At 40.4% G+C, this 18527-nt stretch overlaps 1 protein-coding gene across 1 annotated transcript; it reads right to left on the bottom strand.

The window, feature by feature from the left end:
• Positions 1-1339: 1339 nt before the first annotated feature.
• p2ry10 (P2Y receptor family member 10) lies at positions 1340-12978 on the bottom strand. The gene is made up of 3 exons (XM_017723541.2): positions 12499-12978; positions 4501-4710; positions 1340-4301 (listed from the first exon to the last, which is right to left on the bottom strand). The coding sequence occupies exons 2-3, from the start codon at positions 4680-4682 to the stop codon at positions 3470-3472; spliced, it is 1014 nt and encodes a 337-aa protein (XP_017579030.1). The 5' UTR covers positions 4683-4710; positions 12499-12978; the 3' UTR covers positions 1340-3469.
• Between the last annotated feature and the right edge of the window lie 5549 nt (positions 12979-18527).

Raw genomic sequence — 18527 nt, 5'->3', positions numbered from 1 at the left:
CTGTTCGTCAGTGTTTTATCAGGCTATTTACTGAGCTGTAACAGCAGAATTCACACCTACATCATTTTAATCTTCCTTTAGTGACTGGAATGTAGAATCATTTTGAAGCACATACGTGACTCGCAGTGGGAGCTGATGGCCTCCACACGCCAGGCTGCGTACAACGACGCTTAAACCATAAGAGATGTCAGTGTTTCCTCTACATACATTCATAATGGTGTATTTTTATAAAAAAAAACAGACTGGATGTCATGAACACTTGTGGTCAAAAGTTTGGACACCCCTGATTAAATGTATAGTTTCCCAGACAGGGACTAAGCCTAGTCTTAATGTGAAACCTCCATTCAAAATGCTGTGCAGTCCAGGACTAGGCTTAATTTCTGTCTGGAAAACAGGCCCAAAGAAATCTTACGGCTTAAATGCAAATGAAGCTTGTTTGTGAGACGAGTACCTAAGGAAGCAGATGCCAGTGTATGAAGTCTCAGCAGATGTAAATCATCTTTCTAGAAAGGCCATTATGAGTGAAACTGCATCAAGACAAAGGGGCTAATTTCTAATATTGTTTGGATTCTTTATCACTTTTTTAATCATTGCAAAATTTCATGTGTTATTTCATGGTTCTGATGTCATTATTACTCAAAATGATGAAAATAGTAAAACATATATATATATATATATATATATATATATATATATATATATATATACACAAAAAAACTATGAGTAACTGTCCAAACTGGTAATAAATATATATATATATTGAAATTTTCCTTTGCGGACATTATGGTGTCATTTGTTCTTACAGTATGTTTTTCATGAGTGGTGTATTTTGATTAATATATTTTGGAGGTACTTAGATCGAACAGCCCATTTGATCAACACAAAATTACATCGTATAGTTGTGTTTGCACCGATTTAACTAAAGTCTGCAGTAAACCAGCCGCTCTGACTGCCTACAGGGCACATTGTAGCATTTTCACTCCAACTTTTGGTCAAATTGTGCTCAAATTCATTTGTAGCACAGATTTTTGTAGCATGAATAAAAGAGTTAATCATGCAGAATTTGAAGGCCGTGCCGTGGGTGCTCCGCGGTCCCTGCTGCTGTGGTGTGATGCTCTGATCTGCAGCAGCGCCGTGCGCCGCTCTCCCCCGCGGCTCCTCCGCTGAGCACGTTTTGAAGCGAGAGTGGTTCATAAATGAGTCATGGAAAAGATCAATAATCTCTGGGTTTCTCGAGAGCTTCTGGGTAATCACCTGGCCGGGGTCCTTTGGTAAATTCAGCTGGGTGGAAAGAACATTTGGGGGTGTGTAATGCAAATAAGCAGCACGTACATCTGAGTCTGTGTGAGGAAACGACATGAATACAGAGGTTTGTTTATTTACAGTAGTTTCACAAACACTTCACAGTGAAACTTTGCATACAGTGGCAAGAAATGAGTCCAAACGTCTGAGACCACGCTTGAAAATCTGGATCTTTACTGTTTTTCATCTCAGTCAGGACCTAAAGAACAGAACCTTTCAGAACAGAGAAGCTCCTGTCTGCATGGCGTTATTACACAAGCAGTTCTCTGACACAGAAAAACCGTTTGTTCTGTACAAAGTCAGATTTTCTTTAGCCTCGTCTGTTGATCTGCTCATCAGAGGCTTGTGGAGTCTTGAGTTCACACATTCATTAAACATTGAAGCAGAAGGACGAGGGAGGAGGAAATAATGCTAAAAGATTTATGCTATTAATATCATTTATAATGGAAAATGTGCATTGATTTAGAAAAGAATGCAAATCAGAAGCACTGAGCCACTGCATATAAGAGAAATCAGCATACAGTAAATACCAGAACAACATGAGAAAAGCGCTCAATGGCTTTATTTACAGCCTCTCATAACACTGACAGGAAGCAATGCCTGTAATTGCTTTAGCTTATTATTATTACTGTATTATTACTATTATTATTACCGGGAAGGAAAACGTACAGCAATATGATGCTTATGTGAAAGTTTGGGTACTTTAGTGGAAATCCTACTCAAAGCGGAAGTACAGAGTCAGAAATCTACTCGAGTGAAATTGAAAATCTCAATTGTACAAAGACGAATTAGCATAGTCAGAATTATTAGATGAATTTGGTGTTTAATAAAAAAACTTCAAATGTACAGGAACCCGACTAAATGAGTGACGGTCAGGAGGAGGAAAAGCTCCTGGCCTTATTGATGTAAGTAATGAACACTTTAAAGGGCTAAAAGAAGGATTTTTCTCTTTTCTCTAAGAAAAAGATCCAATAATACTTGAATAAAGAAGAAATCCTCTAAAATAATACTTTAGTATAGTAATAAAGTAAAACTACTCAAGTATTTTCTACCCTTGATTGTTATATTCTGTGATACATCGATCGTTCAGGTCAGAGAACATATGACACTTTCATTTCTGCCTATTTCAGTTTATAAAAAACCATGTAAAACTAAACTCAGCTAGAATTGTTCTATCAGCTTTGTATTATCTGTAAAATAAGGACGATACTGTACTGAGAGGCAGCGTCCATAAGGCCGCGTAATACATGACAACTGACTTAAACCTACATGAACATTTCTAAAGGCTTATTTCAACACGCGTCTGTTCACAGAAAGGCTGCTTTTGTCAATTCTGCTGTCTTTTCAGCTCAGGAAGTGATGCTTGATGGAATAAACCATTATACATGTCTATACAGGCTTTTGACAGTTGGCACAAAAGACTATAACCTGTTAACGTTGCTCCTCAGTAGTGTCATCAAAATAAAACCCATCATTGTTGTCAGAACAAAAACCTTGTATCTCAGAAAAGTAACTTCACAGGAGAGGGAAAAACCCCTTAACTGAATGAAGGTTAATGGAAAAGAGTTTTATTGGTCCATCTGTGATTTTGACATAGAGTTAATGTGAGCTGGAGCCTTCAGCTCCTGCAAAAAAAGGCAAAAATGAAGATGGAAGGTTTCGGTCTGATTGCAATGTCACACCTTTAAGTGCTTATTTCCGTCATGTTTGTTTTAGTGCAGTAAAATAGGAGCACATTTTATGAGGGTTGCATTTACATAAGAACCCAACACAGAATGTCTTTATATTTCCTTTAAAACTGAACATGGGAAAAATCTGAAGTCCTGTATTTCAGAGGGTCCAGGCAGTCAGTTGTACTGATCAGTAAGTTCTGCTCCGATGTTGGACAGGCACTCTGAGTGGTGACCTTCGCGACAGTCCTCGCCAGTACAAACACACAAAATAACTGAACTGTTGTTGTACCAACAATTCTTCTTTAAAAACAGTTCAAAGCTACTTTTTGAAGCTCTACAGTGTCAAAACTACAGCCAGCATCCTTCAGTTCTCGTCACAGTGCAGCTTGAAACAATGAGAGGAAAGAGTGCATCACAGAGAAGAAGAGGGAGAAAGAGGAGCAGCGTAAGGAGACACTGGCTACTAATGCATACCTGTAAAGGTCTATAGGAGCTCATTCCTTATAGGAGGAGGTGCTCTCCAGACTCATCAGCCGGCCTCTCAGCACTGAGCTGCCATGACGGCTGAGCTGCTGTCGGAACTCCGTGGTGAGGAAATAGTATATCAGTGGATTCAGGCAGCAGTTGAGGCTGGCTATGCACAGAGAGATGGGATGGAACTGTTGAACCGCCTGTCTCACGGTGCACTCAGTAATGAGGTCCTGCGAGACCATCATGTACAGCAGAAAGTTGATGTGGTATGGAGTGAAGCAGAAGAGGAACACCCCTGTGCACACCAGCACCATGCGCAAGGCCCTCTTCTTGTCATTGACTGAGTAGCCAGCCTGAGTGCTCTGCTGCAGAGAGTGCACAATGAAGTAGGAGCAGAAGCCGATGATGATCAGTGGGATCACGAAGCCCAGGAGCTCCCCGAAGGCCATCATCGTTACAGCGGTGCCCAGTTTCAGCTTCCGCGTGGGCAAGTCTTTAAAGCAGCTTGTCCCATTTTGCTGCTCCGAGTTGGTCCTCATCAAGATGAAGGGGGAGCAGCAGAGGCCTACCACCAGCCACACCACGATACTAATGCGTACGTCGTAGCGCCGCTTCCACTTCTTGGCGCAGAAGGGGTGCATCAGGAAAGCGCAGCGCTGGAGGCTGATGCAAACCAAGAAGGCGATGCTGGCGTACATGTTGAGATATTTCAGGTAGAAGCAGAGCAGACACATTCCCTTCCCAAACGGCCAGGAGTGGGTGAAGTAGTAGTAGATACGCAGTGGCAGGGAAAGGACGTGGGCCAGGTCAGCCACGGCCAGATTGATCATGAAGATGATGGCTTTGGTCTTCTTGCTGTAAAGTAGAAAAGCAACAAAGAGACATCAGTTCTGTTCCTGTCAGAGAGAGAAGTCATTCTGGCATGTTTAATCGAGACGTGTCCGCACGCCCACATAGGCTTGCAGTCATTTCGCAAGGTTGTGGGTTTTTCATACTCAGGTCACTTCTGCAGCACGTTTTTCAGAAGATGTCTGCCAGTCAAAAAAAGACTCACCTTATGAAGCGACACAGCACCCAGAGGGCGATGCTGTTTCCTAGCAAGCCTGGGATGAAGATGAGCAGGTAGAAGTAGGTGTACAGAGAATTCATGTGCTCTTCCCAGGAGGTCATGTTGTGAGGGCAGTTCACTCTGGAGGTTGCGTTGACCTCCATGCATGAGGCATTCGGACAGGTCATCTTGGCACCGTAGCGTCATTTATCTTAACTGGAATATAAAAAAAGCAGGTCTTTAAAGCCACACATTGATGGACAAGTTGCTGTTTGTCACTATTGGAGCAGAACCTTCTCCATGTCTGTTGTATTTCAGCATTTAGGCACCAGAACGTAACTGCTGACAGGCAGATTAGCGTATGTTTCAGCGTGTAGCAGTTTCACTCTGACTCTTTTACCGTGAAACAAGGCCTGGTATAGAGCAGCCATGAATCTTTAGTTCCCATCAATTGTGTTAGGCTTTTATAGAAGGTTGAGAAGCCCCTGCAGATTCCCCACCATTAAAACTTTGATAAATGGATCTGTAGAATTATTTGGAAAAAACATATTCCATTTTAGTTCCATTTAAAGTTAAAAACACGTTGTCCTTCTCCTGTAAAGTTGCCATTCTGGACACAAGATTTTGTCATGAAAGCAGCGATTTGATAATGGTCGCCTTAAAGCTGCTGCAGTGCTTAGTTTTTCTAAATTTTGTGTATTAGAGAAGCTTTTGGGATCGCAACCTCTGACCTGTACCAAAACTATGTCTTATTATGTGGAATAAACAATGTGGAGATGAAGGTTATGAGGTCAGGGTTAAGAATTATGATAAAAAGAATCTCATAGCACTTTTGGAAGCGATGGCATGGCATACACGCGCATGACAGCCTCCACATTAAGCTGACTTATGCTTATTTTACAATATGATATCAAATCAAATCAAATTTATTTGTAGCGCTTTTTACAACGGATGTTGTCACAAAGCAGCTTTATGGAATTTCGGAAAAGACAAAGTTTTAACAGGACTGTAAGAATGAACAGAACCCCCCCCGGGGGGCAAGCCAGGGGCAACAGTGGCCAGGAGAACCTCCCTCAGAACTGAGGAAGAAACCTCAGGAGGAACCAGGCTCACCAGGGGGGACCCGTCCTCCTCTGGTCAGACTACCTACAAAGTTATTATATTACTAATATTAATAGCAGTAATATTGGTATTAGGAATAACTAGGAGTCTATGGGAACATAAGTGTAGGGTGGGCAGCTCATCCAAGGTAGGTGGTGGCAGCTGGGGCATGATACATAATACCTTGATGTTTAATAGTATTTAATGGGTAATTATGTAGTAAATACCAGTAATGACACATACTTTTCTTATAAGGTATTAAAATGCCAGGTATGTGCAGCAGCCAAAAAAAAACAAAAAACAATGCAACAAAAGCTTCTTTGAGCGATGTTTCCCATATTTGATGAGGAGATTTGTGCACATGAACAATCTTTAAAAAGATCAAAGAATCTTCACTAAATATAAAAAGTCTTCTTTACAAACTGGCACTTTGTTCTAAAACCTGTACCTTATGCAGAGGTTCTTTAACTTTAAGGTTATTAATATTTACACATCTCATTGGCAGAAATTATTCTCCAAAGATCAATTTGGTTCTTTTACGGAACCAAAAACGGATCTTCTGTGTCATTGGGCAAAGAACATTGTTTGCATCTTTAAAAGTCTACAGTGATTATTTAGAATTAGCTGGTATTGCTCACCTTAAAACGTACTTTATACCTACATATTCAACTTGTGACAAATATACTTTTACATACTGCATAATTACATTGTAGCACTGTCAAGTTATCAGTGAACTGTCATCAAATATTATCCATTTTTTCATCTACAACGTTGTTTCCAAAAAGTTGGGACACTGTGCAAAATATAAATAAAAACAAAATGCAATGATGTGCAAATCATTGAAACCCTGTATTTAATTGAAAATACTACAAAGACAACAAAGCAAAAGTTGAAACTGAGAAATTTGTTGTGTTCAAAAGTAGATGTTCATTTTGAATTAATAAACAGGACATGAGCAACAAAAGTCTGATAAACAAAACAAAAGACTGATAAAATTTTGTAATGCAAAAAAACAGCTGGTGGTTGATTGACAGCAGGTCAGTAACATGACTGGGTATAAAGAGCGTCTCAGAGAGGCGGAGTCTTTCAGAAGTAAAGGTGAGGAGGGGTCACCACTCTGTGAGCAACAACTCAAGAAGAACGTTTCTCAACATAAAACAGCAAAGAGCTTCTGCTTTTCATCGTCTACGGTGCAGAATATCATTAAAGACTCAGAGAATCTGGAGAAATCTCTGTCTGTGAGGGACGAGGCTGAACACCAGCATGGCATGGGTGGCATGCACATCAGTGAAGGCTCCATTAAAGCTGAATTTTATATACATGTTTGGCAACATCTGCTGCCGTCCAGACGACGTCTTTTTCAGGGAAGGTCTTGATTATTTCAGCAAAGACAGTGTAAATACTCATTCTGCATGTATTACAGCAGCACTGCTCCGTATTAAAAGAGTGCAGGTGCTAAACTGACCTGCCTGCAGTCCAGACCGGTCACCACTGAGAACATCTGGTGCATTTTAAATGAAAAATAAGACCCTGAACTGATGAGCAGCTGAAATCCTGCATCAAACAAGAACAGGAAAACATTTCACGTCACATCTCCTCAGTTCCCAAGTTCCTCAGTTGCCACGCAGCAAATTTAAAATGGACATATATATTTTTCCAAAATACCACAATTTCTCAGTCTTAATGTTTGATACTTATTAATGTTTGATATGCTTATTACTATTTTATAGGAGTCTTATCTCCTGACTTGTGTTGCGTAAATTGTGTTATTTAATTGCAGATTCACAGGATATTAAAGTCATTCAGCACCAAAAAGTGCAGAAAAAGCTTGTTATGCACCTCAAAGAACGATTGTGTGAAGTTAGTGTTCTCAGTGTTCTGCAAGCTCAATAACGCGGTTATTATTGACCATTTGACTCTTTATATTCACCTAAAATTCAATTTATCATTCCAAATAAGCAAATATATTCAAATTGAATTTGACATTCTCCACTTTGATCTCGTGCTCATGTTTGTGTCGTCTGATGAATAAGTGAAGAGTATAATCTCCATCTTTCAGTATAATATAACTTTTTTGACTTCCTGTCAAAACACTTTCAGTAGTTGTTGTAAGTGTGGTTTTCTCATGCAGTGTGTATGTGCAGAGGTGTAGCACTGGCATAGATCCAATCAGCAACAAGGTCTGATGTCTTAGAATGAATACACTGTACCAGGCTAAACCATTAAATACAGTCACTGAACAGGGTAAGGTTATAATTAATAAATCTTGTCCATTAAACTTTAACATTGTTTTGTCCTCCTGTGAAATGAGACAATAAGCAAACTGAAGTGTTTGATCAGGTGGGTCGTTCTTAGAAACCAGATCTTAGTCTTTCTTTTGACATGCCCTGTTCACTCCTTCCACTGCTGATTTACTTCTGATGTTAGATAGAAAATCCCAACTCAGCTGTAAACACATTTATCAGCTCCCAGGCTGGCTGCGGTTTCTATCACCTACATGAAGCATGATCTAAATGAACATGAAGCAAATGAAATGGGGAACTAGGGACAAAGGTCAGTGATGAAAGTCAGCAGAACCCTCAACTGCCAGAGCTGGAACCAACGCGTCTGGAAGGAAGCAATTTAATCAGATATTTAAGTCAGTTTATCAGATTATCTACAAACAGACAGCAGGAGTACAGTGTCCCACCAAATCCAGCCCATGCATTGATTGACAGGTGCTCAAAGAAGCCAATAAAACCACATCTGTGAAGGTACAATGTCAAAGTCCACCAGTCAGCTGTGAGACTAAACTAATACAGACTCTGTCAGTGTGGGCGGTCAGGAAGGAAACTGCAGCTGCTGTTATAAAAGCAAACCCAGACCATCTGATCAGTGCCGTATAAAACTGATGTTGGCTGCTTCATTTTGTTGCTTACTATATGTTGTATTACACTGGAGTACTATCTTAAAAAATAAAAACAAAAACATTTGATGGGAAAAATGACCTCGTCAAAGGTTCTTTAGTGAAGACGAGGGTTCTGTTTAGAACTGTGAATAATAAAAAATACTTTTGCATGTTGAAATGGTTCTTCAGTTTGATGGAGAATATATATATATAGTCTTTTTTAAATGGTTCTCTATAGCACCAAAAAGGGTTCTTCTGTTGTTATCTTGTCAAGCTTGTTTCAACAGAAGAACCCCTTTTGAGTGTTAATGGTTCCATACAGAGCTATTGTCTTAACTGAAGAACCCTTGAAGAGCTGTCTTCTTTAAGTGTGTACGTTCTGTGTTATTGGTCAGTTTTGGTCACTTTACTGAGGATCACATGGTTAAAAGATTCAGCTGCTACACTGACAGCAGAGGAGTCTTTCATTTTTCATTTACGGTCAAAATGGCCTTGAGTTATTCATTGTCAGAAGATATTTATGAAGATATTACTTGTAACAGAACCCAAAACTGGAGTTCAAAAATGATTCAGAGATATAGAGAAAATAGGATCCCAACAGCCACGCAAGACCTGGTAGACAAGCAAAACTGTCCACTGCATAAGCCTGAATCTCTGGTCATCAAACTCCACTTTCACTACTTCATATCGGAAAACATCCGCAGGTGTTTCTCACCGTCCTTCTGTGAGGAGACAACTCAGTGTAACGAATCTGAAAGAATGTGCAGGTGTTGAGAACTCATTACTGAGAAAAGCAACTTGCAAATCACACAAAGAAGCTGCTGGTGCTTTCAGAACGATGACCTGACCACCCCAAAGTCCAGAATTTAACATCACTGAATGTGTTTGGGATGAGAAGCATAAACTACAACCAACTTCTAAGCCTGAACTTTATGGGTTTGGAAAATGTTCCTGAAAAACTGAAAGCAAGTCTTCTGAAAAGAGATTCTTTCCACCAAATACTGAAAAAAGATGATATATTTAATTGTTGAGGCTGCGCTGTAATTTTCTCTAAAATATCTGCCTTTTTACAAGCATAGAAAAATTATGTACTTGTAGTTAAACACTGTTCTGACTGGAAATAAGTATATACACACATAGAGCTGTGTATATAACTGTAACCTGTTATCTTAGAACCCTGAACTTGTGTTATGCAAAACATCACTTTCCATTGTGGAATAATACTTGATGCCATTTTTGGAATCGAGTGGATGAAACTGTGTGTGATGAACTTGCGTGTTTGGAGTCGCTCGTGTTGCAGAGGCAGAGACATCGTTACGCTGCTTTTGTGCGATAGAAATACAAAACTTGACGCCATTCACCACTCATGACGCACTTTTGAAGAGCAAGAGAATCTTGTTGGTATCTGTGGTCACATTTTCACCACAACTTCTTTACACGATCTGGCTCCTCAGTATTTGACTCAGTCGCTGGTCCCACCTTTACATTAAATTTTCTTTTCAGCTTTGGTTAGTGAGCAGGAAGTACACTTACATTTACAGTGTTTAGCAGACGCTCTTATCCAGAGCGACTTACAAGAAGAGCTTTGTCAATCTAGAGAAAGTATCTTTGCTAGTTACCAATAGCTTAGAGAAAAAGACGGTCCTGAGCTCAGATACTGATAGAAACTAATATGTCACTGCAGACACCAAGAGAAAAAGAACCAGAGTTGAACGCAGAACTCTGAGCCATTCAATGCAATACAATAACAATAAGATACAATACAATAAACTACAATACAGAGTGCAGGACAATAAAATAAGTGCAGCTTATAACTCAGTGCTGATTTAAGTGCTGTGTAAAGAGACGGTCTTCAGTCTGCGTTTGAAGACAGTGAGAGACTCTGCTGTTCGGACAGCCAGTGGGAGTTCATTCCCCCACCTGGGCTCCAGTACAGAGAACAGTCTCCACGCTGGTCTTCCACGCACCTTGAAGGATGGCGGGTCAAGCCGAGCCGTACTCGAAGCTCAAAGGGCTCGTGGTTCAGTTCGAGATTTCACCATTGCCATCAAGTCAGTAGGGGCTGGTCCATTTTTGGTCCAAATCTTAACTCACAGCCTACCTTTACCAGCAGAAAGACAGAATTCAATCAGAAGACAAGCACACTGATTCTTGCAGGGAACACCTCCTCAATTTATCAGCCTTGTGACTGATAGTCCGGCCCCTACAGGTCACACCTTTCACTAACCTGAAACCACACCTGAAACTAGTAATTGCAATTAAGCACTAGGTACAACAAGACAGCCTTGTAACTAACAGAGTCTAAGCTAGAGAAAATCTTAACTCAGAGCCTCCCTTTACCAGCAGAAAGACAGAATTCAATCAGAAGACAAGCACACAAGAAGGAGAACTCTCTGCTGTAAAGTTATAAGTTGCACTTGGCTGCTTAGTTACAGCAGAAGTTCATCTGAAAGTGTCCAGGCCTTGTTTACCGATTGTTTATCTGAATGTCTGATTTGTCTGTATATGAGCTGCTTATTATTACAAATACAAATCATCATACAAATTGTCCTCGTTAATAGTCACAGTAATATTTAACCTTGTTCTAATGCGTTATTTATATTAATAATATTTATGGCGATATGTAACTGTTATAACCATGTTATTATATCGTATAACTGTCTATTAATGTGTTATTTATATTTTTAGTAGTAACAATGAATATAAAAATGATGCAAAAGGTAGAAGTTTCTGCACATAGTTTCTAAACATTAGCAGTAAGGTGAAAAACCTTCTGGACTGCTGTTCTAGATGACCAGACTGTACGGTTATGACGGTACTGTACACCCCCATCTCGCACACATTTAGGTATGCATACATTTTCAAATATTTACAAATATGTACCAGTTAAGCTGCATATATTAAGGAGAAAAGCCAGTTAAAGCAGATTAACTGGACTAAGTATTAACTTATCTGTATAGTTGTAAATGATTTGTGCTGGTCAGTCTGTCAGATTTACTTAAACTCTTTGCTTCAGTAATGACAACAGGATGTGGTTGGGCATCAACAAAGCAGTTCTCTTATCTGCAGTACCATGGGGGAACCAGTGTTCCTGCCATTCAGCTCAAGCACTAGACATCTTTCACAAGTGCCAACTCCCTTCCTGCGCCGCTCTCGGAGAGAGGGAGCAGTGTTCTTGTGGTTAGTAAAAGGGCGGAAGAGAGAAGAGCCTGACAGCAGACAGGTGTGGGCAATATACTGTTGGGAAGATGCCCTGACAGTGACGGCTGGGCTGCTTCCTCCATGGACCACGCTTGTTTTGAATCAAGGCCAAAGTAACAATGAACGTTATCTGGTCTTTATCTTCAGTTACTCTACTAGACTCCAGCATACGTTTCTCGTAGTTTGGTTCTAGCATGCAAATGGTACATTGAATGTTTTGGCTTATCTGAGAAGCTCTGCACGAATGCACCCACAGATTTTCACAACTGAGCAAACACCAAATGGTCAGTTATGTTAATGCTTCTGATGTAACATCCTCTCTGAAAATGTCCTTCCTCAAGAGCGACTGCAGACTATTCCCTCCAATGCTGGCTTCCACAGGATCCATAGTAGCGCACATTTGCATAAACACAGGTGTATTAGTCAGCACTGCAGCACAGATGAGCACCACTGGCTGGTCTGCTTCAAACAGCATATATGAAGATTTAAAAGATGTCCTACGTTGATCACTGACATACTTTATCTGCACCATTTGAATGACCTATCAAAGAAAAACAGACCTGCTACAGCAAACATAATGACTTTTCCTATCAGCAGATACACTATTGCCAACTTTTACAGTCATGCTCTTGATTTTGCCTCCAAACAACTCCAAACAACATCAACACAACAGTCCTGTGCTCGTGGTCTATGCAAGCTTTTGTCAAGGTTGCCACTCCGAATTGGCTCTTCAGCAACGCACGACACAAAGAGCAGACAAACAAACGTTCCTTTTGCTTTTGGCTTTTCCTTTCATGTTCTGTGGAAACCCCTACCTGGAGTCTGCAGGTGTCTGTTTAGTGGCTTCCAGTGCTGGCGGTGTCAAACGCTGAGCTGTCGTCTCAGATGTGCCACCGTGTTCTCCACTCCTCTCTGAACAAGAAGGAAGTAGCCCCTTATCAGAACTGAGCGTGTCTCTCTGTTTGATGCTGTGCTGTTCTCCTCGCACTGGAGTCCCGGCGGTGTAAAGCACGTTGTCACATGGTTCACAATGAGACTGAAACCGTAGCTCAGCGGAACAGTGTATGAGAGCCCAACTCAGCGCATGTGTTCGTCCTCAATCTCACCAGAAATGATACTGCACAGAAACTGCATGGCTGCTCGAACCTTAAGGTCATACAAATGCCTGTCTGTACTTCCTCTGGGGGGTTTTGGCACATGTTCTTCGGTGGCTGGCTTTGTGACGTGCTTCTGTATTGCAGAACTGGTTGCTAGTTTGTTTATATTCATGCTGCACATTGTCGTTGTCGTGTCCTTATCTGACTGAGGCTGGTCTGTAATACTAGATCCAAGCCCAAGAAGGGGTATATATAGCTGTGACTTTCCTATTCCTAGAACCTGGATGGCAGCTCAGTTCTATAAATGAAAAGGTTATAAAAGCAGGACTAAACGTGTCATCATCCCTCATACACACAGTTCAGTAGAATCCAAAGAAACTGATAAGATCTAATGGTCTTGTTGTAACAGGATGTCAGTGCTGTTATCTGCAAAATTCAACATGCAAATGATATTTCATTTTCATGTGTTCGACAGGTTTGAACCTGACTTTCTGAGTTTTATCCATTTGTTTTAATGTCAAAATAAGAAACGTGATATTGTTACTTTTTGCAGTATAAAACTGTCCACATAACAACCCTTTTCACCGAATTCAAATCAGTATAAAATATCCCCTGTTATGTTTATGAAAACATCTGTGGTACCCGTTGAAAGCTTGGTTACACTTTTATGTAGGGCAGTGTTTACATAACACTAGCATAAGCTTGCCATGGCAACTGACATAAACATTTATAAAGGGGTCGTCTGTCTTAATAGCCACATTTTCCATCTGTGAGGTGAAGTTGACATAATACCTGCGTCAGGTGGCATTGAGTTTGGTCAGAAGTTTGGTTTTCATGACACTTTTATGGGTGAAACAATAGACGCATGTTAGAAGTGATTTATGTGACTTAGGAGTTAAAAACACTGTTAGAATCATGGAAGTCACAAGCAAACACTCACCAAACAAGAGAACATATGCTGGATTAATCTGACCCAGCATCACTGTGTTATGGTAATGACCCAAGAGTCAGGGTCATAAGACATGCCCTAATGTATGGTTACTTACAATGGGCTGTTTTTATCTACTGTCTGAGGTTTTGTTACACTAACACGCTCAGTAATAACAGGCTGTTCAGTTAGAAAGTCTTTTAAATACTTAAGCTTCTGTTTTCAGCTTGTTCCAGAAATTCTTGCCGATTGTTTCCAACCTGTAAAGAGAAGACGACAAAAGTTAGAAGAAAAAAAAAACATTACAGACATAAATGACAAACAGCAATCAAAACAACATCCAAAGTAAGGTAGATACGAATGGTAAAACCAGTCTAACCAGGTCTGTTGGGTTAACTAAAGGGCTCTTCTTCCCTCTTCTGCATGGTAGAGTTAGCATCACCCTGAACTCTCTCTCACCAGTTAAGATCTGAACCCTGCGATTCTTTTGGGAAGAATCATTTTCATTAAAAATGATTTAATTTTCAGCTCTAAATATCCACAAAGACCACAAAATGAGCTGCACGTACTAGTGATCCTCCACTAAGACAGGGGGAACTTTATAGGGAGCTAATTTTACCTTCCACTTCGTGGAAGTTTGACTCATTCCTGTCAGTGGCTCTGAGCCACGGCCTGATAAGAAGCTGTTTAACTGACTCTGTTCTCATTGGTTAGTCATTATCTGAAAAGTAACTGACGATCTGGTTTGTTATTGAGACAGTCACTAACGAAGCTCCATGGACATATGAAACAGGTGTAACCCGGAGATCTGGAAGAAAAAAACAAGCTTTAAATTCACACTTTAATCTGTGAATACAAATAAATAATGAATTCCGGTGACGCGTCTGTTATTGCTGCAGGTTCTAAGAGTTAAACAGTGAATTGTTGCTTCGGAATCCCTTTAATTTCCTATTTTTACAGTTGGAGTTTTCACCTTCAAGCACAGAGAGGAAGTCTGATGGCCCTACGTTTCTCAGTGGAGGCTGAATTCTGTAACATGTTGCATTCAATGTTGTTCCCTTGGTTCTAGATTTTGTACTTTAGCAGAAGCTGTTTTTCAGTTGTTTACTCCGAATGAGCTCTGAACAAGTCTTTGACTGTTGATCTTGGCCTGCTGAATTTCCCAGGAGCAATTGTGGTAATATCCCAGTGTCGTGGCTTTTTCACACATTTCATCTGACCGACCTTAGAGCGTGTGTAGTGTATACTCATCACCCTCCATTTACAGGGGGTTGCTGGCCTGTTCTGGCACGTATGGTGATGAAGATCTGTTTTCAACAGGCATAACTTGGCTCACTGCCGGCCGTCACTGAAGAAACTGAGTTAAATTTATATCATTTCCACTTGAATAAAATATCACCAGTTTTCTGTTTGTTTGCTTACTTTTGGCAATAATTGCTTTGAAATGCATTGAAATGATCAGGCAAGCTCGAGGCATTATTGTTTGTGTAGAGCACGCTGTGGTTAGCCCTGCAGAACTGGAGGCTGTTCTGTGGTATTTATACACTGAGCTCCTCTGAACTTGTGCTCCATGTGAAAGGAATCAAAATAAGAAGCTGTTCTGACCCCTTTGCACATTCTTTAGTCATTTTATTGGGTAGTTAGGAGCCTCTTTTCCACCAGATCTCTCAGGTCAGGTCAATGTCCAGTTTTTAAAATAAACTATTTCTAAGTTGAGCATCTAAAAGCAGGCTGTCATGCCCACACTACTCAAACACTCTACTACCCCACAGGAAGAACTACACAGCTAGTAATGTATCTCACAATCTGAGCCGGAGCTATATACGCTACAGATTAGACAGAATTGCTTCTTTTTTTGGCTCCAATGTTCAGCCTATTCTGCTGACATCAGTCTGACAAACAGAAAGTATGACAACTGAAGAACCTCAATAAAGATAATCACTAAGGATGATTCATATCTCCAGCTTTACAGCAGCACCGAAAGAGAAATAATGAAGGATATTGCAGGGGTGTGTTTCAGAGTCACCCTGAGGATGGAAAGACAGGCTGGGTGAATGAGAAGGTGGTGGTTTACACCTGTGTGTGGTTCACTGCTGCCTGCTTATGTGTGGGATTTTCTCAGTAGGCTGTCGCAGACCTGAGAGAAACAGCCATCAAATGCAGATGAAATCAATGCTGGAAACGGCAAACTGTTCATCCTGTTTCCACAAACATTGGGACGCTGTGCAAAATGTAAATGAATGCAGAATGCAGATGTGCAAATAATTTAAACCTGAGAATTCATTCAAAATAGTAAAAAGACAACATACCAAATTTTTTAACTGGCAAATTTTGTTTTTTGAAAAATATCTATTTTCAGTGCCCAAAGTCCAGGTGCTGAACTGGCCCACCGGCAGTCCAGACCACTGAAAATATGATCAAAGAGACCAAAGAGACCCTGAACTGTTACTCAGCTGAAATCCTGTATCAATCAAGAACCAGAAAACATTTCACTTTCAAATCTACAGCAGCGTCTCCTCAGTTTCCAAACACTTACAGAGTGCTGTTAAAGAAGAGGTGATGCAGCACAGTGGTGAAAAGCCCCCCCCCAACAAAAAAATATAGAATTTCTCAGTTTCAACATTTTATAAGTTGTCCTTGTAGTGTTTTCAATGAAATATAGACTTTACATGATTTCTCATCATTGCATTTTTACATTTATTTACATTTTGCACAGCATCCCAACGTTTTAGGAAATATGTTGTACTGTTTGCAATTAAATATAGGATTTAAAAGTGTATATATATATATATATATATATATATATATATATATATATATATATATATATATATATATATATATATATTTCTAAGATTACATGACTAATTTGACAGATTACAGTTCACTGAGAAACTCCGAGTCTCTGTCTAACACAGTCAGACAAAGCAGCTCCACCTTTATGAAATGATATGCCTGATCCACTGTTTCAGATTTAAAGCTGTGATGGTGATTAGTGTTAGTCCACAATTAATCCACAAAGATTAGATGAATATGAATATGGAGAGTGTGCGCTGCTGCGAGTCACCCTGTAAAGCCTGAAATAAGGGGCGTGCTGTCAGAGGTTTTCACACCACATCATACATCTTTACGTATTTATGCCACACGCAGGCTCAAAAAGGTCCGGCCCGATAATTAGGTCTCACGTGATAGATGACCATGACAGTCATCTACTGCGAAATGCTACATCAGAATCAGAATACTTTATTGATCCCAGAGGGAAATTGCAGTTATTACAGTTGCAAACATTTATGTAAAAGAATATGTAAATAGTCTGGTAAACAGTAAATGATAATTCAAGGACATCTCCAGAAGACAGCTTTCAGCATGAGTTCTCCTCAGATGCTCTTTGTGTTGTTTCAGTCACCAGACTGGGTGTCCAGAGACAGCAGATGATACAGTATATTTTTCTGCACGTTGTGTGCAAATTACACATTTCCACCAGAGAGTCTCCAAAACTTACAGAGTGAAGACTTAAAGAACGACTGTGGAGTCACTGGACAAATTCAGTCAATAAAGATGAGATGAATCACTTGTTGACCACAACCCTCTGTCATATTTATATGAGAATAAATTAATAAACCGTGTTCAACCCTCTTGAAAGGTGTCAGTGTTTTCCAGAAGATAAATGTACATTTATGAATATTTTTAATTGGTTTCAATGTAAACTATTCAATAACACAAACTGTTCACATCCAGAATAAGTTTGTCTGCAGTTACTTTAAAGAACATGACAAACTAAAATAAAGTGCTTGAATAAGTATTTGACTCTGTTCTCTGCATGTTCAGCTTACACAACTGAAAATGCTCCTTTACGAGGACACATTGCCTCTTAACGCTTAATCGAGGGGTGCAGGAAGTGGGGGGGAGGGGGGGTTACTGAAGGGGTGAAGTGAAACGCTTCCCTTGCTTTGGGGGCGTGTCTCTAAAACACAAGCAGGAATTATGGGTTAGTTCTGAGCCTTGAAGTGGCTTAATTTATTTTTTATTTAGTTTTAAAAGCTTTACATTTTTAACCATCATAATCGTCTCCCACGTGAACATCTCCCACGTGAACATCTCCCACGTGAACATCTCCTACGTGAACATCTCCCACGTGATTGTCTCCCACGTGATCGTCTCACACGTAAAGCTACTGTAATACTGTGACACTTAATAAGTGTAATAAGTGACCCTTATTAGTCTCACAGTGGAAAAATTTCAGGTCTGTATTTTGACCCATCCATGCAGTGAAACTACACGTGCACACTAGTGAACACACACACTAGGGGGCAGTGAGCTCACTTGCCCGGAGTGGTGGGCAGAACTGTCCACAGCACCTGGGGAACAGTGCGGGATTACTGTCGGCTCAGGTGATCGAACCGGTGACCTTCTGGTCACGGGCTGGTTCCCTAACCTCCAGCCCACGACTGCCTCCAGGTTGTCTTCTTCCACCGTAAATAAGAGCTGCTGCACCATTTAAGGTGGAACAGGAAATGAAGCTAACTAGCTCCTGAGACATCAGCGCTGCTGGCTATTTTGCCTGCTTGTTATGAGGAAAAGGACCATAGTTGAAACGGCTTTAAACTAAGATCATACGATGGCTATCATCATTTTTAAACAGAGAAGATTCTCAGATTTGAGTGTTTCTGTGGTCGATCGCACAGCCTCCCCATTTTTCTTTCTTTCTCATATTTCTCTGTTTGGAGTCTCTGAAAAACCTCCATTTGGAGGGTCATGTAGCCCCAACACTTCACCCTCCCCCTCTATCGGAAGAATCGGGACACCCCACCCCTATATA

Source organism: Pygocentrus nattereri, chromosome 8 (assembly GCF_015220715.1).
Source record: "Pygocentrus nattereri isolate fPygNat1 chromosome 8, fPygNat1.pri, whole genome shotgun sequence".
Taxonomy (NCBI): Eukaryota; Metazoa; Chordata; class Actinopteri; order Characiformes; family Serrasalmidae; genus Pygocentrus; species Pygocentrus nattereri.
This window is presented reverse-complemented; position numbering and strand designations above follow the sequence as displayed.

Bases quoted from the DNA above. Each gene is read 5' to 3' on its own strand.
- p2ry10 (XM_017723541.2), bottom strand. From the start codon at position 4,682: ATGACCTGTCCGAATGCCTCATGCATGGAGGTCAACGCAACCTCCAGA. The intron at 4,302-4,500 runs GTGAGTCTTTTT...TCTACTTTACAG, and splicing joins GTGCTGTGTCGCTTCATAAG to CAAGAAGACCAAAGCCATCA.